The sequence below is a fragment of the Abramis brama genome (genome assembly GCF_963993115.1).
Source record: "Abramis brama genome assembly, chromosome: 14".
NCBI classification, from domain to species: domain Eukaryota; kingdom Metazoa; phylum Chordata; class Actinopteri; order Cypriniformes; family Leuciscidae; genus Abramis; species Abramis brama.
This window is the reverse complement of record NC_139976.1, coordinates 9,001,787-9,024,814: the sequence shown is the minus strand read 5'-3', so window position 1 is coordinate 9,024,814 and position 23,028 is coordinate 9,001,787. Positions and strand designations below refer to the sequence as shown.

The following is a 23,028-nucleotide window of genomic DNA, read 5'->3' as shown; positions in this document are numbered from 1 at the left end:
ACATACAATTTCATGTTTGAATGCAAAATATGATTTGATCATTTCCTGAAATGACTTAATATAAATCTGAAATGAATCTTTTGAGCAGCCACAAACGACTCAGGGAAGAGAGACTGAACTTGAATTATAATCAGTATGTCTGTTTTTACGGCATGCATAATCTCGAAATTATTTTTTTCATTTCCTTCCATTTTCACTCACTCAAATATAGAGCTTCAAACATCCCTTTTTTTATTTATCTTTTTTGCATGTTTTATTGTCACTTTTAAGCGTCCTTAGAAACAATGGTACGTCTGTCCTTTATATGATGCTATGTTTTTTTTTTTAGAGTGACGGACCCTCTCCAATTCACCACATTTGCGCTCACATCTCGCCAAAGACAGAGCAATTCCATCAGCAAGCAGAAACACAAACTCATCGTAACTGAAGACCTTGGATCTCGACACCATTATTAGGACAAATTTTAGATACTGTACAGAGCATTATCTTACACCCACGATCCACAGAACGCCATGCTCTGAGCTTCTCTTCATTCTACTATTGCCATTACAAGTTGAGCTTAATATGGATCGTATAGGCCTAGATCCTCATGTTGAAGAAACCATCACTCGATATATGGAAATATACAAATGCAAATATATTTAGTAAGACCTTTCTACTTTTAGTCAATTTTACGTTTGGTCCATTGAAGAAATCTGCTCAAATGACCATATAACATATGATATTTTCTATTTTGTCTCATACAGCACAGTTTCTGCCCTCTTTCCACCGTACAACATATTTATTGTGGTCTCTTGCACTTTGAATGATTTAAAATAAGGTTCAGCCTCAATAAAGTGATTCAAGCAAAACATCTTGTTTTTAATTTGAACAGCAATGCTACTCTTCATTTAATATCATGCATTTTATGATGTATTCAGCATTGTAATATAAACGATTTTTCACAATATTTCATTCATAACACAATCACGATTCCGGTGCTTGTTAATGTAAAATGCAAAAGGAGCAGATTATTTGGTGACATCAATCTGCAAAATGTTTTACTTGGAGTAAAACCTGGAGCATAGATCTCAAAGCTATTGTCATCTCTATTCATTTCTATCTCTATATAAATCTAGAGACTGCTCTCCATGAATGGCCCACTCCCTCAACTTCCTCTTTAACTTATCTTAAAGAAACCTCCTCAATATTCACATTTTCTCAATAATCACATTTATTCAGTGTTGTCAACCATTATCAGTGGAAAGTAGGCTATAGCTAAAGTCTGCCCAAAGTGTTTAAATGTCGCTAGATGGCGCCAACCATCGGCACTTTACATCTGTTTTCCACAAGGCCTGCTGTATTTTCGTAATATAGCCGAATGTCAAATAAAGCTGTTCTCGTTTAGATACATATCTTCAGGCTGACAACGGAACGAATATGATATAGTGACAGACTAGACCCAGCAATCCAAAAAAATTGCTAGATTGTTAGCAATTGCTAGATCGCTAGACAGGCACAATCATTTATTATAGTAAACTCGTCATGCCCTGCAACAGCTCAAGTTGGAAAAGAGAGACCCTTCATGCATAGCAAAGGAAACAGAACAAAATTTCACTCTAGTTAATGAGTCTTGGTATGCATTTCTTAAGGACCCAAGCAAGCCATACCAAGGGAACAGGACATCATACATACTTAACGAAACCACTTAGATATTGGTCTGAATGCATTATTTTGCTTTATAGTTTTTACTTTAATAAAGGTATTATTCACAACTTTCTGTTGTGATGAAATCTTGTCAAATCTTGACGTTGACGATACTTTGACGTTTTGTTCTACAACATAAATTACACACACCCATAGTGAAAATGTGAATTTTGAAGCAGTTATTAGCAGTTAGTTAAAACAATTCTTTTTGAAAATGTAGTGATGGCATTGATTGATTGTGTATTGATGCATTTTAAATAAATGTATAAATGCATTTTGAATAAAGTAGCAATTCTTTTTGTAAAATGTTGCGATTCTTTAAAAAAAAATAGCGATTCTTTTCAAAAGTGTAGTGATTGTATTGATTGATTGTATGGAAAAGGTAGAGGTTCTTTTTGAAAATGAAGCGATTCTTTTAGAAAATGTAGCGATTTTGAAAAAGTAGCGATTCTTTTTGAAAAAAGGAGCGATTCTTTTTGAAAATGTAGCAATTCTTTTTGAAAAAAGTAGCGATTCTTTACGAAAAAGTAGTTTTTTTTAAAGTGTAGTGATTGTATTGATTATATGGATTGATGCATTTTGAATAAATGTAGCAATTCTTTTTGAAAAAATAGCGATTCTTTTCGAAAATGTAGCAATTCTTTTCAAAAGTGTAGTGATTGTATTGATTCATTTTTAATAAAAGTAGCGATTCTTTTTTTTTAAAGTAGCAAAAGGTATTCCCTTTGAAAATGTAGTGATTTTGAAAGAGTAGCAATTCTTTTCGAAAAATGTAGCGATTCTTTTTGAAAAAGTAGCGATTTTTTCGGGGAAAAAGTAGCGATTCTTTTCGAAAAAGTAGCGATTCTTTTCGGGAAAAAGGTAGCGATTCTTTTTGAAAAATGTAGCGATTCTTTTCGAAAAAGTAGCGATTCTCTTTGAAAGTGTAGTGATTGTATTGATTGTCTGTATTGATGCATTTTTAATACATGTAGCAATTCTTTTGGAAAAAGAACATTTTCTAAAAGAATCGCTACATTTTTTCAAAACACATTTATTCAAAAACAATTGATACATTTATTCATAACGCATCAATACATATAATCAATCAATAAATTTAACTACATTAACTCAATTAACTGTGCCTTCTATTGGCGGGAAAGAGATATTCAAAAATGATGGCAGTTCCTGTGACGGGTTTTGTCTGTTTGGTATGGGAAAGTGTTCTAATACGCAAGTATGACCATTTATATTATGCAAGTGGCTAATTGAAAACAATAAACATTTAACATGGTTTACCGGTTTTGTTTGAGTTCTTAACACAATACATAAATCAACATAGTGAAATTAATGACTCAGTAAATGTTAAAACTAAAGAAAAGGGGCATGGTGAGGACAGGAACAACACTAAACAATACACAATCAGTGACACACACATATCTGCGTTAACTGGTGTTAAAATTTGCGCAAAACAGATAATGTGTTATGATGTTAGTATGAAAAGTGTATGTATGCATGTATTTTCTCAGTCCAGTGTCATAATAAGAGTCCTTTTACAAAATTAGAGTCTCTAGTCACAGCGCCTCACTGTGACAGTACATTTTGTGAAATACAATCAATACATTTATTAAAAATACATCAATACATTTGTCAAGAGGACAGATGGAAGAGTAAATGTTCGCTTTGACGTGTCCTATTTAAACAGCTGATTTGCTCATTACAGGTTTTTTTAGTATACAATCCGCGACGCTCACATCCGGTATAGGCAAATTTAATCAAAGTAAAATATGAATTAAAAGAAAATTCATAAATTAAACCTAAATCCATAAAGCGATGACATGACGAGAACCCCTAAAAGGTTCTATATTAAACCTTTTCTTCTAAAAGTGTATATATTAAGACAATAAAAAACTGCAAGAGAGAACCGTCAAACAGAATAGTTTTATTTTTCTCACTAAGTTTGACACATTTGAGGAACAGACTTACAACCACTCTCGCTTGACATTGTACTGCAATTCAAAACCATCGTACAGGCAAATTTTCTCAGGGAAAAAATTCAGTGAATCTGCTGCTCTGGATCAGAATAACAGGGACACCAATCCGGCGTGTGCCATATCCCGTAATACATTTCTTTGGCAGAAAACACATACTTTTCCTTTACCTCCTGAGTTCCCATTTGATCTTTCAGTAGTTTAAAATTGTTGAATCAAATACAAAAATAGTACATACTGTTGTCTAGTTCAATCTAAGCTAGACGGTTACATAGAATAAATGCCTTCATGGGCAAACAAACAGAACATATCGAGAGTAGCGTATGGAGATTTAACGCACAGAAGTGTGCAGGTAGCATCGAATCCCTCCGCGCTGTACACTGTTCTCAGTCACATCTGCAGGCTCGTCCTCCTTGATCACGTCCGATGTGTTGTTTCCCAACCATATGTGAAGAAAAGTCACAAGATCATGTCCATTTTGTTCAGCAGTTTAAATTGTTCCTATTGGTCCAACATCTAGTTCAGCATGACATTCTGTTAAGCGTTGCAGCTTGCAATGCTAAAAAGCATTTATCTGTTCTTCATAGTTCAAGGAAATATAAAACATGTGTTGGCTAATAAATAATACTCTTTATGTATATTATTAACACCCTGATCATAATACAACCCGGCTTCAATCCTCAAAAGGCATGTACAGCATCATTTTAACAGGGTGAATACAGGTAAAGTGCAACACTTTCTGGTCATTTGTAATCACCTTTGTTTTTTTTGTTTTTTTAATAATATGATTCAAATGGCTACATTAATGTTAATGATGATGACTTAGCTTAAGTGTCCCTCTTCACCAGTAGTCACTCTAAATACATCATTAAATACATGTCAGACCATTGAAATCCCCCATTACATAATATGTTGTCAATTTATGTTTGAAATTTATTTTTGAGTATTATGAAAATTTTCTACTTGCCTACTCTTAAAACTTCAATACTTTAAAAAGGTAATCATTTCAATTTTATATATTACTTCATGGATTTAGCTGCAGATATTCAAAGTCAAACTCATTGGAACATGATTTCTGCTATGAACAGCAAAAAATATCAAAGTAATTTGCCTCATGTGCAAACCCAGCAAGCAATAGCTGTCATTTCACCGTCTAGATTAGACCCGATATAGTCCGGCTATGAGTAACCCACTTTTAGCCAAAATAACCTTGAATTTGGTTACATGTCGTTTTGGCTAAAATAATTTGCGAGATGTATGATATTCCATCATGTAAGCAAAGTCAACAGTGATTACAAGGTGTTTGGTTTCATTTCTTTGACATGTTCTATGCGTAGCCTGTGCTTCTATTCTTGGGCTATGGTTAGACATCTATAAAATGTTCAATGACCGGCCAAATGCTTTAGCCTAAACGTCAGGTCTGTGTTTGGATGGCTATTAGACGTCTTTTAGAAGCAAAATTGCTTGCTGGGAATTCATTTAATTTGAAGCACTGAGTAATAAGTAAATAAATAACAAACATGATCTAAAACACTAAGCAAATTATGAAGAAAGAGATTTGATAATAAAGTGTGATTATTAATAAAATCATAAAAGTAGTTTCAGAATGCCATGTCACCATAACACAATGCTACTCTCAGGCAGGTGACATGCACAAGGCAGCTGTGTGTCGTGAACTTCATTTTAGTCATGAAAACACTTAAATACCCTCTCCTTTTTAAACTCCTCCTTTACAAACAACACTGCATTGGTGTTTCACAGTAAAAATCAGTTCGGTTTAGTTTTGTTACATTTCGCTAAGATGATCTCTTTCAATTTTTGATGCAGTGATACCTTTAGCGTCTTTTCAAACACTTTCCAAAAATACAGTATATGATGTTGTAAACAGTCACAGTCAGTTTTCAGTAGGTCCATATGAACAAAGCAGATCCATCCAAATTCTCTTTCATTTATAATATGCTAAATTTTAGTTTGTGTTTGTTAATATGTTTAGTCATTTCCACATGTTTTTTTCTTCTGGGCCCTTTTTAAAAGGGCTGCTCTGAAGTGTTTGCTGACATTAAGTGGCACTGTCTTTGAGGAAATCCAAAAACGGTTTCCAAAGAGATCCAAACCTTCTTCTTACTGAGGGGTCTGTCATTGCAGCTCACTGTTGGCATTAGTATGATGATTCACTCTCTTTCCCCGTCTTCACTGCTACCTTTAAAATAGAGGAAAAACACAACTGTACATTAGCTTTATATTTAATTAACTTATCACATATTATCGCATAATAAATGTCTAAAGATTTTGAAGAATAAAAAAAGATTTTACTGTAGAATAAATCTGTTCAAAGACAAAATATGTGAAACATATTCAAACTTAAAAAATCTAAACATTATGTACTTTAACATGTTAATATAGTTTCCAATTTATTATTTTAATAATAATAGTAATAATAATAATGTATACGGTTTAAGGGGTCCTATTATCTCCTTTCACAAAGTCTTGATTTTCTTTTTGGTGTGTACTAGAATAGGGTTTCATGCTTGACTGTTCAAAAAATGCATTATTTTTCACATATTTTACATTATTGTAGCACTTCTCTTCCTAGTCAGTCTCAAATGCACTGTTTAGTTCCTGTTTCGATGAAGCCCCTCCTTACGAAATACGAAATGTGCTCTGATTTGGTTAGATGGCCCAGTGTGTTGTGATTGGCAAACCACTTAGAGCGCGTTTTCCGGAAATGTCACTCCCCTTACTATAACCGTGAGTTTCATCTGCTCAGGTGTAAATATTAACAATGCCGTCAATTTTGGCATACTAATTTGAGGCCGATTCAGACCCTGATAATGTTTACGAACAAGAAGATCACACAGAATCTACAGGAGGCTTTAGAGTGGTAGGTTCCTAAAGATCAGTGAACAGTCTTACAAAAGCAAGAGCCCCGTAACTAAACACTTCATCAACATTATAATGTTAGCTAGCAGGCTAGCGGAGACACAAATAATGAATCATACATGTTGTGATCCATAAACAACTGCTTGTCCCGGCGAAGTTTGAACTGCTCAGTCTTTCAGGAGAAGCTTTTGTGCGTAGCAGCCATTGTACTCTCTTAGGTTCTGGAAGCTGTCCTCCGTAAAATGTGAAGCACAGCGATACACGTTGGGGTTATAATGTTCAGGAACAGTGTTAAAAATTAATTATAGCCACTTTTTTCTAAATTCATCCACCTTAGGAAGGCCAAACAAAGGGGTTTTGGAACTGGAGTGAAAAAAAAACCAGCATCTCTTCAACATGGCAACAATACGCTACTAAAGCAGGTGGTCTTCTTCGTCTTCTCTAGCACAGTTCAACCATGCCTTTCCCCCTTTTTTGCATTATTCCGTGGGCGGGGATTATTTAAATGAGTGACATTGTGACTCCACAAGATCCGGAAAAAGTATGTTGAAGTCCCAACGAGCTGTTTGTTGTGGTTCTTGAAAACAGTTTTCTGTTGAAGAGAATATCTCCCTTTGGAGTGGACTTTGAGCTTTGTAACCTTGCAGATCTTTTTTTATGTTCAAACAGCAACATTATACACAAACTAAAGTTGAAAAAGTGAAAAAGCATAGGACCCCTTTAAAGGCAGGGTAGGTAGGACTATAAAAAAAAAAAAAGATCCAAATTTGTTAAAACTTTCTATATATATCAATACATAATTAAAATGTAAGTACTCTGAAAAAAAGAGTATAAAAATCAAGTGACTCTAGACCGTTTAATCTGTATTAAACACAGCTCATTATTTCGATTCGGGACGAATCAAAGGATTGGCTTAGGCGACTGTCACTCTCTCTCGCAACCATGGCAACAACCCTTTTGCCACGGGATCTGCCCACTTGCGCGCGGCCGCGCGCACGTTTGATTTGAGGAATTCGAGAGGCACTGAACCTAGGAATAGCAAAACAATGGCAGAGAAAGAGCAATCAAAATTCACATTACCGGCATGCAGTTAGTGAAGGCAAACAAGGCAAAAAAAAGAAGACAGTACAAGAAAAGGTAATGAACAAAAAGTCTTTGGATAAACAAAGAAATAAAACGCGTGTCAATATCAGCGTAGCTTTCCAGCGACCACCCCGTCCTCAGCCTCTACTTCCTCGGACCCTAGTTGCACGCCACGGCCTCTTGCACGACCTCCTCTGCTTCGCCCTAAAATTATTTTTATTTTACAAAAGGACATTTTACAAACCTACATTTTGCGCATGTGCTCCTGCATGCACTTTTCCAGTCACAACACAGCAATCAAAGGAGGACGCGCTGAAAACTGTAATGCTGTTCTCTTCCTTCGAATGTTTGAGTTGCAGAGGAATTTGTGACTGTTTCAGCTGTTCAACCACATCAAAGTTTCGTAATTAGTAAGTCCGTGCTTTTTCTCTTTTTGTTCTTATGTGCTGAAGGGCTGCTGTGCCTTGGTGAAACGGTGTTTGTACGTGAAGAGCTCTTTTCCAAAACGCCATAAACCTAAAAAGCTGCCTCAAAGAACCAGCAAAAGTAATGATTATGAATGTGTAAAATATTGCAATAAGACATTTTAATTGTTTATTAATTTCTGTGTCGGCTGCAAAGATGAAGTTGACGATATTTGACTCGCGATCTTCGCAGTAGGCTAGTGAACGCATGCACCGGAGAAATGCACATTTAGGCTACATAGTTTTATTTTGTTTTGGATGGTTTTGTTTAGAACCAGATTTCTGTAAATATATTCCACATTTTTTAGGCCTGTGAGGCGAGGCTACGGTTCGGTTCACGATGATATAATCTCCAGTTCAAGCACCTTATGTTGTGATTGATAGCCTATATTTACTTTATGTATTTAATGCAGGAATGAAAATATTAATGAATTAATGAAAAAAAAAAATATTAAAATTAAGATACAATTAATACAAAACGAAATTCGTTTTAAAGAAAGGCTTTGTGCTTTCTGTTTTGAGGTCTCTGTTAAAGTTTGAAAGTCTCAGTGCAGCTTTCAGAGCGCTCGCGTCCATAATGGAGAACTGTCAAGTAATATTGTTTTTTCCTCATAAATGCAAACACGAAAAATAAAAGACAAAAACTTTTTTAAAAAGACAAACCATAAATTTAGAAAAAAAAAAAAAAAAGATGGATTTATAGCGTTTTGGGGGAAAAATGAATGGATTTATACCGTTTTGAAAATGTTAATTTTTTTTTACTTTGAATTGATCATCAACAATATTGTTGTTTGATTTAATAATCACTGTTGCAAGAAGTGCCTAGTTAAGTTTTTTTTTTTTTTTTTTGTAAGTGGAAAAAGTAGGGGGTGCCACAGATTCTGTTTAGTTAGCTCCTTTATTGTTTTTTCTATAGCCTAGAATAATATAGGTCAAATGCAGCAAGTCAAAAGACCAACTGGACCTTCTTTGCCAGTTTGCTCACATTTCTTTGAAGGATGGCAAAAATATCGCCTGAATATCTATATCTAGATATTGGAAAAAAATATCGAGATATTCATTTTTGTCAATATCTCCCACCCCTACATGCAGAACACCATATATGTTATGAATCTTACACGAAATTCATCTTCATCACAATATAACTGATGGTAATGTAAAAAAGTGTATCAATGCAACCTGTTTTTAGCTTATATAACTAGCTCGTTAGCGAATCAAAAAATATATATTTTAAATTTACCAATATCAATATGCTAGCTTGATAGTGAGTACTAAAATACATCTTATTTGTTTATATTCATAAGCAATTAGCGTTAGATTTTTTTATTACATGTGATTCTGACATGATGTCACTACATGCACTGTGCTCCTTCCTCTCTGCTTGTCTCAGGTAAATAATGCGTCTTCAGCTCAGCGGTTGGAGTCGCGCGTTCATGTGTTTTGGGGGCGTGGCTTTGGAAGGAGCCCAGAAGGGAGGGGGTGGAGTGAATGGAAATAATGAACTGTCTTTAAAACAGTCCTGAGAGGTCTACAGACACTCGATTTTTATACTTTCTTTTTCAGAGTACTTACATTTTAATTATGTATTGATATGAACATAAAGTTTAAACAAATTTGAAAAAGAAGTTTTTTAGACCATTCCTACCTACCCTGCCTTTAATTGTATATTGTATATACAAATGTTTTAATGTTTTAGCTTCCGTTACTGATAAAAACACTGCTTCAAACGTGCTGTCTCACCTCATGCAGAATCCATATCTGAATCCGAGACATGTGTAATGGAGAAACGTGACACATTGGATGGAGAAATGGTAAAACGAGAGACTTGTGCAACAGGTTTAGTGATGCCGGTTGGTAGGCTCGGCTTTGCAGTGATGTCCGGAGACACCTCGGAAGATGTGGGAAGGGGCAACAATGGGAAATCATCTTCCCATTCAAACCCTGCACCTAGGATCAAAGATAAAGAAGGATGGTAAATAGATAGTGTGATAGATACTTAAATCTTTTGTGCAGCGAAAAAAAGAAGAAGCTTACTCTCTTCTGATATGTTTCCATCAGAAGAGTCATCGGAGGCATTGACTTTTTCCTGTTGGTTTTGCACTTTACTCTTTGCGCTCGATTTGCTTGTCTCTCCACTCAAGGGAAAACTGTGATCTGCCAACTCTCTGGTTGGACTTTCCTGGAGGCATTGACACAAAATGTTATGATTAAACTTCAAAAGTACTCAAATGTGATTTCATATGTCATCAAAAACCATCTTGAAATATCTGGACAGTACATACCTGGTCAAACAGAAAGACGGTGACATCATCGAAGAATGACACCACCTTCTTTTTGCTTTCCATTTCATCAGACAGTGAATCACTGAGCACCACTGGCATCTTAAGTAGACTTCTGAGTTTGTGTGCATCACTGTAATCGCTCACAATAATAGGAACGGTCAAGATCTCATCCTCGCTTTCTTCGCTCTGCTCCTGGATGCTGTATGTGCGCAGCTCCTCATCAGATTCATCGCTGTCTTCAGAGTCACCATCTTCCTCATCTGCCTCCTCTCCATCTGTGGGAGATACCTGTCCTTCTGATGGAGGGGGAGGAGAACCAGAACGTATGGAGCTTCTTTTACGTCCTCCTTCTTCACAGTCCTTCCTCCTGGTTTCCAGACCCTCATGTGTAGAGAAACTGTTCCTTTCTGCTGTTTCCTTCTGAGACGCTAATTCCTCTTCAGACAAAATAGTACAGCCCACATCTTTGAATATGGCCGCTTCATTCTCATCAATGAGGACCTCTGAAATGGACTCAATTTTGGTGTTTACAACGTCACCTTCAGAAGTTACTTGGTCAAGAGTCAGACTATCTTCAATGCCAACTTGTGTGAAAGAGTCCTCTTGCTTTACATCAGGACCAAGAAAAGTATTTGAATCAGATACTTCAGATTTTGGTGGTGCTAGTTCTGCAGAAAGATCTGAATCTATACCAAGATTTTCATCATCAAAATGATCTTTTATGGCAGACACTTCATTACCAGGAGGTGAGAGAGACACACTACATATTGTGTCGCAAACAGACACACCTTCATCTATAGATGGAATGTTTGAGGTGGAATCATCAGCCTTTTCTGGAGTATTTTCATGGCCCCTTGTAGATGGCATGCAATGTTCCTCTCCCTCTGTCTCCTTCTGTGGAGGAAGTAGCTCCTCTTTATCTATAAGTCCCTCCAGTCCATCTTTCTGATCATCAAGTTCATTGATGTCCTCTTCGCTTTCTTTATCTTTCCCGGCATCATAGTCAGAGAAGTAGGCCGAATCTCTGTATGGAGTTTTATCACTCAGTGCTTTCAGCTCTCCATCACTGCTCTCAGATGTTGTAAAGGCCATTACAGTATCAACATTTCCCTCTAGCTTCTCATCCTCTGCCCTTTTAATCTCTTGTTCTTCGCTGACAAAGTTAGTCCCAGATGTTACCTTTCCCACTGGTTGGATAAAAGCCTTAGAATCTTGGAGCTCATGGGGTTCTTTTAGGACAAACTCTGGAGATTCATTGTTTTCAGTGTCATAACCACTGTCCACAGTCTTGGGAGAGCTTGATGGGTGGATGGAGGCAGGGCTGAGTGTCTCACTAGAACATGCTGTAGATGGTATGTCAATGGAGTCCATGGAATCAGGGGTACCAACCTGCTTTTGTAATGACTTGAATGTTGGATTGGCGTAGTCAACATTTTCTGCTTCTACTGTGAATTCACAAAAAATACCTGAGGTTACATCAGTGATGTCATCATCACTGCAGTCATCAATCTCTACCAGGCTGATACTAGAGCTTCCACGGTCCACACCGCTGTCCGCTGTCTTACTCAACTCTGACTCTGGCTCTGATTTGGGTAACTCTGATAGTGAATTTTTCAACTGTGAAGGGATGGCAGTAATTTCAGTTTTAGGATCTGCTGGAGATGCATCTTGATGCAAAGCTTTTTGTTGTTTTAAGTTGGTTTCCACTGCCGCAATATCCACATATTGCTCCGAAATGTCAAACTCGTTGGCTCCTTCCCTTGATGACTCTATTTTGGAGACTATATGTCCAGCAGATAAAGGTGCTTGGCCTAGATGTTGGTTTTTTGGGGGCAATGTCATGGTTTTCCCTGGAATACAGTCGATCATGAAGCAGTTCCTCACAAGTGTTCCTGTTAGAGGGTCTACAAAATGTGAACTGCTCAAAGCTTGACAACATGGTACAGGATATACTTCAGCCTCTCTGGGTTCATGACACATATGGATATACGAGTTGCACTCAGGTGAAGGGTTTGAAGTTATGTGTCTTCCATGCACCAAGCAAGTGTTGCTTTTGACCGCTGTCTCTAAGTAGTCAACAGGTTTAGCCATATGGTACGGCAGGGTCTGCTCTTCTGGCCACGTATCCTCAATGTCTGTCATTGGCATAGTGTAGTGGAAGTCTGCATACGAATCCTGGAGACAAGACCCCTGCCTCTGATGCAAAGTCATTGTGTTTTTATTAGCTGGATTGCCGGTGGACCAGCTTCTTCCTCGTCTCTCCACAAAAATGTCTTCCTCTTCATCAGAGTCACTGTCATCTCGTCCTACAAATATAGCACCACCTGACGCCATGTCAATACAAACTGAGTGGCTACCTGGCATAGTTTTCCTCAAGGAACCCATCATATCATAGTATCCACCTGTAACATTCTTTCCTATAATGGAGCCTTGGATATTCTCCAAGTAAGGATCAGCATAGCCTTGTGGAGGACTTCCAAGTGATGGTGAGATGCCTAAAGGGTCCTCCAGTTCCCCAAGTGCCTGTCTCAGGCTTCGAGACCCCCAGCTCTCGTGTGGAGGCTGTGTTGGGTCTCGTATCAGGTAGTGCTCCATGACCTTAGGAGGTGATGGTTCATAATAGTAACCTCCATCCCTGTCTTTGTATGAGACATAGTGACCAGACTCCCATGCCCTAAGGGGGCTACCATGTCCCAAAAGAGGCTCCATAGTTAAAGACATGGCAGGACTGGTATCAGAATCATAGGCACTACTTTTATGGACATCTGCTGACCAATAAATGTCTGGTTTAGCTTCAGGGGGACAGATTATACACTCCCCAGAGTCTCCACTACCTGTTAGAAAGCTTCCATTGCTGTCCCCGAACTCTGGACTGTAAGCACACATGGTGAAGTTCATATCAATATTGCTTTGTATTGGTTCCTCAATGCGGATATAGTATTCATTACTCACTGCTGGACTATGGGCACTCAGGACTGGTACCACGACAGGGGTATGTAGTTGTTTGGGCTCATAATATGAAGGAGAAACCCCTAGGGCGAGTCCTTCAACAGAACAGCCCCCCACTATTCCGCCTGGAGGGTAGTAGACCTCCTGACAATGGGGATTGCTTTGACCCAAAGTGCCTATGGTGGATGAGGAATGGTAGTGCTGTTCAGCCTGTGCCTGCTCCCACTTGTACTCAAAGTTGAGGCCATGGCTGGTTTCTGTAACTGTTAGGATGTCATCTCCAGATTCTGAATGGTAGCCGTCTCCAGTGGGGAACTGCTCCAGTAGGGGGAATGATGAAGTGGTGGATGAGAGGGGCATGTTGATTGCAAGTGCACCAGCTCCATGGAGATTAGCATGACTTGTGTTTGGTCTCATGGAGTTCCAGCGTCTCTCAAAGTCTTCCTCTGCCTCACTGGCTCCTTTGGCACATAGATAACTAAGCAGCAGATGAACTTCTTCAGCATTGGGCCTCTGGTCAGGCTGAAGCCAACAGAACTGCATTACTTCATACCTGGTAAAATAGAAACACAAACACATTTAAGGCAAACACTTCGAAAAATACACTGCAGAAATAACTTCTTAATGAGCTTTTAGGTCTTTTGATCTATTTTTCAGTAAAAATAAATTAAAACAAGATACATTTACTTGAGAAGCAACACCGCATAAGATATTACATTTGTTAATAGTTTGCATATTAAATATAATTGTATTTTTTAGTACGGCTGGGAGATTTTTTGTGCACAAAAGAAAAGATACCATCAGAATAGTCTTTAATCCAAAATCCAAAATAGGAGAATCACGGGGGGACACAACCACATAACTTAGACGTTACAACTTACAATTTACAAAAATCTGACCATTCACTAAGACAAAATGTATTTTACATATTATTATTATTATTATATTCAAGATACAATCTATAAAAACAAGTCTTAATATCTAATGCAGTGTTGGTCCTCTAGTAAATTAATTTTATTTTAAGAATTTTTAGAAATTGTAACTGGAAAATTATATTATTAATTATTAAAATATAGAGTACATTGTGTCACAGTGTTTGAAAGAAATTTGATCATGAATTTGATCTGAAAAGAGAGAATTAAAATAGATTTAAGAGCAAGGTCTCTTTAAGAGCAAGGACTGAAAATTTAAAGGCTCTAGCGAAGTGAAAATTCAGGGCTCTAACTCTAATGATTAATGAAATGAGTAAGAAGAGCAACATAAAGTCTATTAGACACCCACCAGCGGTCAGCAAGAGGGTACTTAAGAAGCGGCTTGGGCAGCTTCAATTGTTGGTCCTTCACAGCATAGCTGAGAACTTGTCGGTCTGAATAATGGCGGTACGGCTGATTCCCCAACTCAAACAGCTCCCAGATGGTTACACCAAGTGACCTATGTACAGAGAGAAAGTACAACATATTCTGTTAACTAATAGCAATTAATGCATCAATCAGTAATGACTTGTTATCTATCTAGCCATATATTCACTACAATAATGTAGGTTATTTAAGAGGTGGTGCGTTCTTCCTAAACAGCCTAACTGCAAAACAAAGGCCTAAATTCAACATTATATTTATGTTATAAAATTTGCTATTTTTGCTATATTTAAATTTGCACAAATTTGCTATTTGTTGTAGCATTGAGTAAAGGTACAGACCAGATGTTGCTTTCCTTGGTTTGGTCCACCACTAGCAAGTTACCATGAACCTCATCCACCAGTTCAGGGGCAATCCAGCGTAAAGGAATCCAGGTCTGGTCTGATGTCACAAAGTAGTCGTCCTGGGGATAAACAGATATGAAGAGTGAAAAAGCTCAAAACTAACTTTGAAAAGTAAATGAATGTAATCTAAAACTCATGTTTATCAGTATAGATACATTTTTTTTTATAGATTTAAATGTACATACCTTGTACTTGCTGTGCGATAGTCCATAATCTCCAATCTTGACATTTATGTCTGATGTTAGCAGGCAATTTCTTAAAGCCAGATCACTGCAGAAAATCAGAGCAACATAAATAAATAAACATATGATAAACACCTTCTGAAAATAGAACATGGCCTGAATGTCATACCACTAGCTAGCTCAAAAGATAACTGGATGTTATTTAATCAGTTGGAACCATGCACAAAATGTACAAAGTAGGACAGATGCAGTGCCAGAAATAGCAATAATTTTACTTGCATTGTGATGTTACTTTCCAAAAATAATTCTCTTGTCTTCAGGAACCTGTTCAAAGTATCTTGGCAAGGACATGTTGAAGTTGCTTGAAGAAGTGTGGTGACCCCCGGCAACAAAATCACTGATGCTGGAGTGGAGTAAAGACACTCAGGCAGCACCAGGAGATTGTTGCAGGGAGAAACCATGAAACAGGAAGCAGGGAAAGCAGATATCCACACTCATTAGCTTCATACTCATACTTTAAATCTGATGGCAGTCTCCCAATAGTCTATTTGAGAATGATAATAAAGGTTTTGATGATAACTATTACAGTACTTCCTAAAATTAAAGGATTCAAAGGTACTCTAAACAAGAATTTGCACATTAAAATAGAATTTTATACATTAAACTATGTATGAAAATGTTGGCTGACCTATGGGTGAAGTTGTTTTTGTGAAGGTGAAGCAGGCCTGAAGTGATCTCACACGCCATTCTCTGAAGCAGTAAGGGGTCAGGGGTCAAGGAATCTGCTGCCCGGCAGCTGCGCAGGTAACCTTTAACATCACCCTGTTATCATGGGAAAACAAATGCTAAAATACAAAGGTAAGGTGTAAATTTAAATCAGTAGCCATAATCATCAAAAGAGTGTGCTGTCAGACTGATTTGCCTCAGCTATCCACTGGGGGGAGTTATATAACAAGACATTATTAGGTCAGCAACATTTGATGTTGTTGCTAAGAGTTGATCTGTTGACTTAAATGATGTAGCACATGTGACCTAGCAAAGCAATACCAGGAGAAGAATGATATAAAATAAAGAAGCACACACAATAATGTGTGGCTCTTGCATATAAAATAAAGCACAATTACATGCAAAACACAACAGGGTGTTGTGCATGGTTGCCACGGCATTGCTATATGGTTGCTATAGTATTATGAGGGGTTTCAGCACATTGCTATGTGGTTGCGAGGTAGTGCTCTAGGTAGAATGTTCTAGGTGGCTGCTATGTGGTTGCTTACCAGGCCAATTCTATAAAGACTACGATATTCTGGTCTATAGATATGGACTATGGGATTTTTATCAACTGTTTTATAATCCACCAGGCAAAAATCATCTGGTTACTTACAAACAGTGTTAAGGAAAGTTACTTTTAAAAGTAATGCATTACAATATTGAGTTACACCCTAAAAAGTAACTAATTCTGTAACTTAGTTACTTTTTATGGAAAGTAATTTGTTACATTACTTTTGCGTTACTTTTTCTCACCTGGGCTGGGCTTTCTTGTTTGTTTTTAATAACAATTTTTTTTTGACAATGTAAAGTCCCTTAACTTGCGTTACTTATTTGAAAAAGTAATGCTTTACTTTACTTGTTACTTGAAAAAAGTAATCCGATTATGTAACTCGCGTTACTTGTAATGCGTTACCCTCAACACTGCTTACAAAAATACACTTCTTCCCCTCAAATTCACATGATTTGAGTTATGAATTGTGTTTATGAGATAAGCCAAAGGTTTTAGAGAGGAAAAAAACACAAAAATTATAAAATAAAATAAAAACAGAAAAACAGAGTTATTAGACTAACCAGTGGGCAGAACTCCATGACCACTAAGTAGGGTGTGACCTCTGTGCACTGAGCGAGGCATTGCACTAAAGCCGGATGCTGGAGAGACCTGAAGAAAGAAAGTCATACAGGTTTTGAACTGCATGAAGGTGAGTAAATTGAGACAAATTTTTTTACTAGACATTTTACCCAAAACAACTTAGGGTTCCAAAACAACACTGACCCCAATGACTTTTACTGTATGGTGAAATAAAAAAAAGGAAACAAACAGAGACATTTTTCTAAATTGTTCTTTTGGGTTCTACTACAGAAAAAAATAAAATAATAATAATAATACAGTATATTTTTAGAAGGACAATCACCCTAGGAGGGATTTGAACCTACAATTAACACATCTCCTTATTCATTCTTGCAAAAGAAATTAAATAAAATATATAAATGAAATGCAAGCAATGCACGATTTGTTTACCGGTATGGCCGAGCCTCTTCCAGGAAATGCATCTGGTCCTGGACACTGGCACTGGCCTTTAGTTCCTTCACCACCGCCTGGGTACTGCTGAGACCAGAGTGAACCTCCCCCAACAATATCTGAGAACAACACCCCACAGACACACATATACACAAACACACAAGGGAAAGACAACAGAAACACACATACAGGTATGAACAGAGGGAAAATGGACAACACACACAATTATGGACAGGGTGACACAGATAGACACAAACAGATGTGCACAAGAAGGAAATGGGCACACAGGAAGGAAGGAAGGAAGAAAGGAAGGAAGGAAGGAAGGAAATCGAAGACAGACAAACAAACCCAAAAAGATTTAAATCAAGTCCAGGAATCATGCGAAAAGTTGCTCAAAGGGAAATGCAGAAAGACGAAACAACACAAAAACCAGATGAAACATCGGTAAACATGCAGCCACAGAGACACATACATACAGATGGACATACCCATTCAATGGAAAGTTGGGGTAATTGGGGTAGTGTGTGTGTGTGTGTTTATGTATGTGTGTTACAAAGACAAAGAAGTAGAGAGAAAGAAAAAAGAATGAGAATGAAAGAGGCACAAATTATTCCTATGAAATATTAAAGTGCTTCTGGAATTTACTGCAACACAGAAATTCTTGCAGGGAACAGTCAAGACACGAGTCCCACATCAAAGCTTGAGAATTACTGAGGTATGGCAATGGTAACGCAGCATGGAACATATTTTTACATCCTTGGGTCTAAACTACAGAGCTAAACCGAGCTACACCTTTGATCCGTAGCAGTACACGAGGGCATCCATGTCTACGAGGTGGACATTCAAAACAAATATAAAATAAACAATAGACCAACTAGACTTACCTTGCCAAACCAGCCATGTCCAATCTCCTTTATATAAAGCAAACTATGGCGGCCAAGATCTGTGGATCTCAGGAGCTGGACTAAAGGATGATTATCAGACAGAGACAGAGCAAGATATTAATTGGCAACATGGACCAGTGGCACAATCTGCCATTCAAAAACTAATGAAATCAAGAAAAGTTGAAAAAAATTAAAAAATGACGTAACATGGATAAAATATACTTCTATTGTGCAGACGATCAGATGTTCTTGCTTCTATTCTATTGCTGGAGAAGATGATCATCAGGATGATCATATGTTGACAATATAATTTGAAATGAATTTTTTTTATTATTAGAAAAAAGCAGCATTTTCAGCATTTGGACCCCTATTGCATCTAATACATATTAAATCCATTGCATCATCAAATAAGCAAATGTATAAAAATGTATAAAAACCTACGTAAAATGCACAAAAAAAAAAAAAAAGCTCAATATGAATAAAGAGAAATTAGCATCATTAGTTAAACAATATTTGAACTGTTCCAACATAACACACCCTTAGTGCACAACAGCTTTGTAAGTGCATTACGTGAAGTCGCATCAAGATTTTCCTCCAGCAAAAAAAATCATCCTCCAAATATCCTCTCCAAAAAGCAGTGAGCAATCTTCTGAGCAAGAGTGAGGTTAAACGGCACAAAATCAAATTCGAGAGTCTGTCCTAAGAGTTCTCGCCGTGATCTATCAAACTGCTTGAAAAACATTTTTCTGAAATGCAGAAGTCAGAGAAGGCAGGGAATGGATGAAGACTGCCGCAGTAGGGATAGATCTGACCAGTGATGTTCTGTATCGTTCAACCTCCCGTCTGACAGATCCTTGTATATCTCTATCATCTCAAAAAGCCATAACAGTCCCTTTCTCTCTTTCTCTCATCTCATCGTGCAAACACACAGACAGTTTATTGTAAGGGTGCATGACATACTGTCTCACTCCCTGTTCTCTTTTTATGCAGCAGCCATATTTTACGCCCATGTGGCGTTGTAGAGCCCGTTCATTCTGCCTGCCCCCTCAGAAAGCCCTCGCTGGGGAGAATTGGGCTCTTTGTCATGCCGGCGGTGCTGCTTGGTACCACTGAGAGGATGGAAACACTAATGCTATTATTCCTGAGGTTTCTAGTCTAAGTCTGGGAAAGCAAATGGCCGGTAAACAAATCAGAATGTTTGATGTGGGTGCGGGATTCGAAATGTTATATTACAATAACTGTTGCAAACAGCCATGCAGCATTTATGAAGAGACTGAAGATGTAGTTACAAATTGCATGGATTGCAATTACGTGAAATTAATTTATGAATCACATCAATGTGTATATCCATCATTAGCAGCACAAAGCCAACAAGAAAGAAAGAAAACAATCAATACTTTTTGGTCATTGAAATACAGCTGAAATAAAATATAAATATAAGATTAAAAATGAATCTTTAAAAAATGTTAAAGCAGGAATAAGAATCATCTTTGGATTTTGGGAAATAGTGCTTCAGGGACTGTACATCGGATGTATTCTTGAAATCAGAGCGCATTGTGGGCATAAACGAGTGAACGAATGTAGGGAATGAAGTCATACACTAAGAATTCGGACACAACTATGAAATGTCCGACAGCTGATATAGTTCACTATATAGGAAACAAGGAGCGGTTTCGGACACAGCTTTAGTTTAGTCAAAAAGACCAGATATGAACAAAATAGAGCTGAACAGGAAAACAATGAGGTCTGCCAACAGTACGTCAACAAAAATTACAGGATTTGCTCGATGTGTATATGAATATACATGAATGACTACTCTGCTTGCTCATTACCACAGTGTTGGTCAGTGACAGTGACACGCTGGTTAGATGGCTGCTGGAAAATGCAGTCGTTGGGAAAATAATGGTGAGAAATCATTCCACTCTAACCAAATAGAATTATCATACATTATCAAATGCGTTTACTGCTGCTACGCACGTCTTGCTTTATCTGTCCCTCTAGTCTATTTTTCCTAGCAATGCAAATCAGTGTGATAAAGAGGGTGTGTGCGCATGTTATATATGAAATGATGTGATTTTTAAAGTATTCCCTTGCTCGGAGGTAGATGTGTGCGTGAGGGTGTGTTTACGAGCACAGCTGTGTTGGGGTGGATACTGCACACCAGAGTGCAATCCATGATCTGTTTGGCTGAAACCTCTCAAATCAGATGATAAACACTACAATTAGCTTCTTCATGTCTAACTGACTTCTCATGTGAAGAAAGACACGTCTGATTACAGACAGATGCTATCTGTATCACAGTGACAGAGACCTGCACTTCCTGGCAGGAGGATTGTATCTGACCTCAACCTCATCTTTAAGGAGTGACATCATCTCAGCCATGCCTGAAACCAGGCTGTTTATTACATTCTTACAGGCCCTGTAGTCTATACCATAAAAGAAACCTTAGTGGGATTTTTACTTTGATGAATTAGCATTTTATCTGTCAGGTGGCAAAATACTGCGTCTATTATTCACTTAGCGCATAAATTAAATGCCATATTAGAGGGATGTGTGAGAGTTCTGTGAGCTAGATATGGATAACCACAACCTATAAACCTCTGACCTTTACTAATCGCACCACATAGCTGTTAGCATCACTGTCAGACTATAATAAATTGAGTTGTTGTAATGGGAAAGAGGGAGACAGATGGATCGGAATGTACACATCTTCTCTCAGATTCCTCAGATTCCAAGGCACATTTATGTAGGCTGGCTGAGGCGGCATTATGCAACAGGCAGATGTTTGTGCTGGTCAAGACTGAATAAGGGAGAGAAAGATGAAAAAATGCTCGAGTGAATAATTGTTTGGATTTTAAAACATTTTGCTAGTGGGGTAAGAAAAATAAACTTAATTAACACAATATTCTATGTAAACAAGTCTTAATCTTTAAGGATGTTTTTACTGAAAAACAAGACAGAAATGCAATTAATACTGAGAATTTGCACCAGTGAAGTGCACGCAAATCAAAGAACTCTGACTCCAGTCTGTCTCTCTTCAATGTATTTGCTCCCGCCAGCCATGTGGTCTCAGGTCAATCCATAGATTCCGGTCCAGAGATACGGACAAAAGAAAGAAAACTGTTGAAGGCCATATGAGAACCAAAGCTCATATTGTTCAGAGTTGTGCACTATTTGATTTGAAAATTCCAATTCAGTGTCTAAACAGTGTTTTGAACAGTATTGTATATATGTTTGAAATACGACATACACTCTTAAAAATAAGGGTTTCAAAAAAGGGGTTATCGCAGTGATGCCATAGAAGAACCATTTATGATTCTCCAAAGAACCTTTTAGTGGAAAGTTCTTAAAAGAACCCTTTATTCCTGGTTTGAAAAACATTTTAAAAATCTAAAGAACCAATATTTTCCCAATATAAACAACCCTTTGTGCATTTGAAATGTTCCATGGATGTCAAAGGTTCTTCATGGAACCATAGAGTGAATAGAAATAATTTGTATATTTCATCATTCTTATTAAATTAACTTAAATGGGTAAATTCCTCATCGCATCATTCCCATTCAAATTGATCAGCTTCATGTAGGGTGAGGACAATTCAATTCAAATTCACACTCATAAATTGTAAGGTTAATAGTTGAATTTTAAATTTTGCACAGCCATGGCTATCAGCATGGAACAGCTGGCCTGGCTTCTGAGGGTCCAGAGCAAGGCAGGGTTGTGGGACAGTGTCCATCCCAGAAGGGAAGAGTGGAGGCAGCAGCAGGGCGTTGGTCTCTTCTGGATTTTACACTGGAGAACTTGTGGGTTGGAAGTGAAACCAAACACATTAACAATATTCTCTGGAAAAAAAGACAAATTCGGTCCAGTCCAGAGAATGTGAAACCCGTATGGGAGTTGCATAAGCGGGGTCAGAGCGGATTCAGGACTGGGAGGAAATCCTCAACAAGACCAATCTGCTTTGGGCTTTATAAAGTGCTATCACATCTGGTCTTGCTCATATCAAAAGCTTCTTTTTAATAATCAAACTATGCGGTGTGACAAAGACCCACCTGACCGGCCAGGTTGTTTGGCGACGGGCAGCGAGACCTCGGTGAGAGGCAGGATGTAGACGTCGGGACCGGTGTGAGATGCAGGAGATGCCGGCGTGGACATGTCCGCTGGGAATTCCTCTCCCTCTGCATTCTCAAACTCCTACGGTAGCAATGAAAAACACAGAGGTCAGAGGTGAAGGTAGCAACTCTTGACCTGAGTGGGTAAATGTCATAAAGAAATGTCCAGGTTATTTTTCACCCCTAATTCAAAAAGATTATTATATTTTGCATAAAGAAAATGAACCCAGTTTTTAGAACTGTTGAGATTTTTTCATGATAAGAACATTTTCCCTCCAAAATGAGTTTCTTCCTCATGTTTTGTCTTTAGAAGAGATCCATGTAGTAAAATTATGTTGCTCAGCTCAATTCCAGCTTTGTGGGACAGATTCAAGGACCCTTTGTTTGTTTGTTTGTTAGTGTGTGTGTGGTCCTGGTAAACTGTTAAGATGGCAATATCCAAAATCCTTGTCCTTGTGGGGACATTTTTCAGGCCCCATGAGGAAAACAGCTT

The 23,028-nt window shown here is 37.7% G+C and overlaps 2 protein-coding genes across 11 annotated transcripts in view; one reads left to right on the top strand and one right to left on the bottom strand.

Moving 5' to 3' along the window:
• baiap2b (BAR/IMD domain containing adaptor protein 2b) overlaps positions 1-2,961 on the top strand; it is a 55,252-nt gene extending 52,291 nt beyond the window's left edge. For 3 of the 7 annotated variants that reach the window (XM_084134345.1, XM_084134343.1, XM_084134336.1), the window contains one exon: positions 329-847. Coding sequence is in view for 3 of the 7 variants with exons in the window: in XM_084134343.1 (XP_083990469.1) it covers positions 329-455 (127 nt within the window). In the remaining 4 variants the exon portion in view is untranslated. Of the gene's footprint in view, positions 1-328 lie in introns of all 7 variants that reach the window. The other 4 variants (XR_014608882.1, XM_084134339.1, XM_084134331.1 and 1 more) reach the window with 4 other exon arrangements.
• A 626-nt stretch (positions 2,962-3,587) lies between these two features.
• The window catches only part of aatkb (apoptosis-associated tyrosine kinase b), a 50,265-nt gene continuing 30,824 nt past the window's right edge, over positions 3,588-23,028 (bottom strand). For 2 of the 4 annotated variants that reach the window (XM_084134724.1, XM_084134726.1), the window contains 12 exons: positions 22,476-22,617; positions 18,427-18,506; positions 17,543-17,661; positions 17,095-17,182; positions 15,944-16,077; positions 15,259-15,343; positions 15,011-15,132; positions 14,596-14,745; positions 10,366-13,867; positions 10,118-10,262; positions 9,824-10,030; positions 3,588-5,856 (listed from right to left, as the gene is read on the bottom strand). In XM_084134724.1, the coding sequence (XP_083990850.1) occupies positions 9,825-10,030; positions 10,118-10,262; positions 10,366-13,867; positions 14,596-14,745; positions 15,011-15,132; positions 15,259-15,343; positions 15,944-16,077; positions 17,095-17,182; positions 17,543-17,661; positions 18,427-18,506; positions 22,476-22,617 (4,773 nt within the window). In that variant the 3' untranslated portion in view covers positions 3,588-5,856; position 9,824. Of the gene's footprint in view, positions 5,857-9,823; positions 10,031-10,117; positions 10,263-10,365; positions 13,868-14,595; positions 14,746-15,010; positions 15,133-15,258; positions 15,344-15,943; positions 16,078-17,094; positions 17,183-17,542; positions 22,618-23,028 lie in introns of those variants that run through there. The other 2 variants (XM_084134727.1, XM_084134725.1) reach the window with 2 other exon arrangements.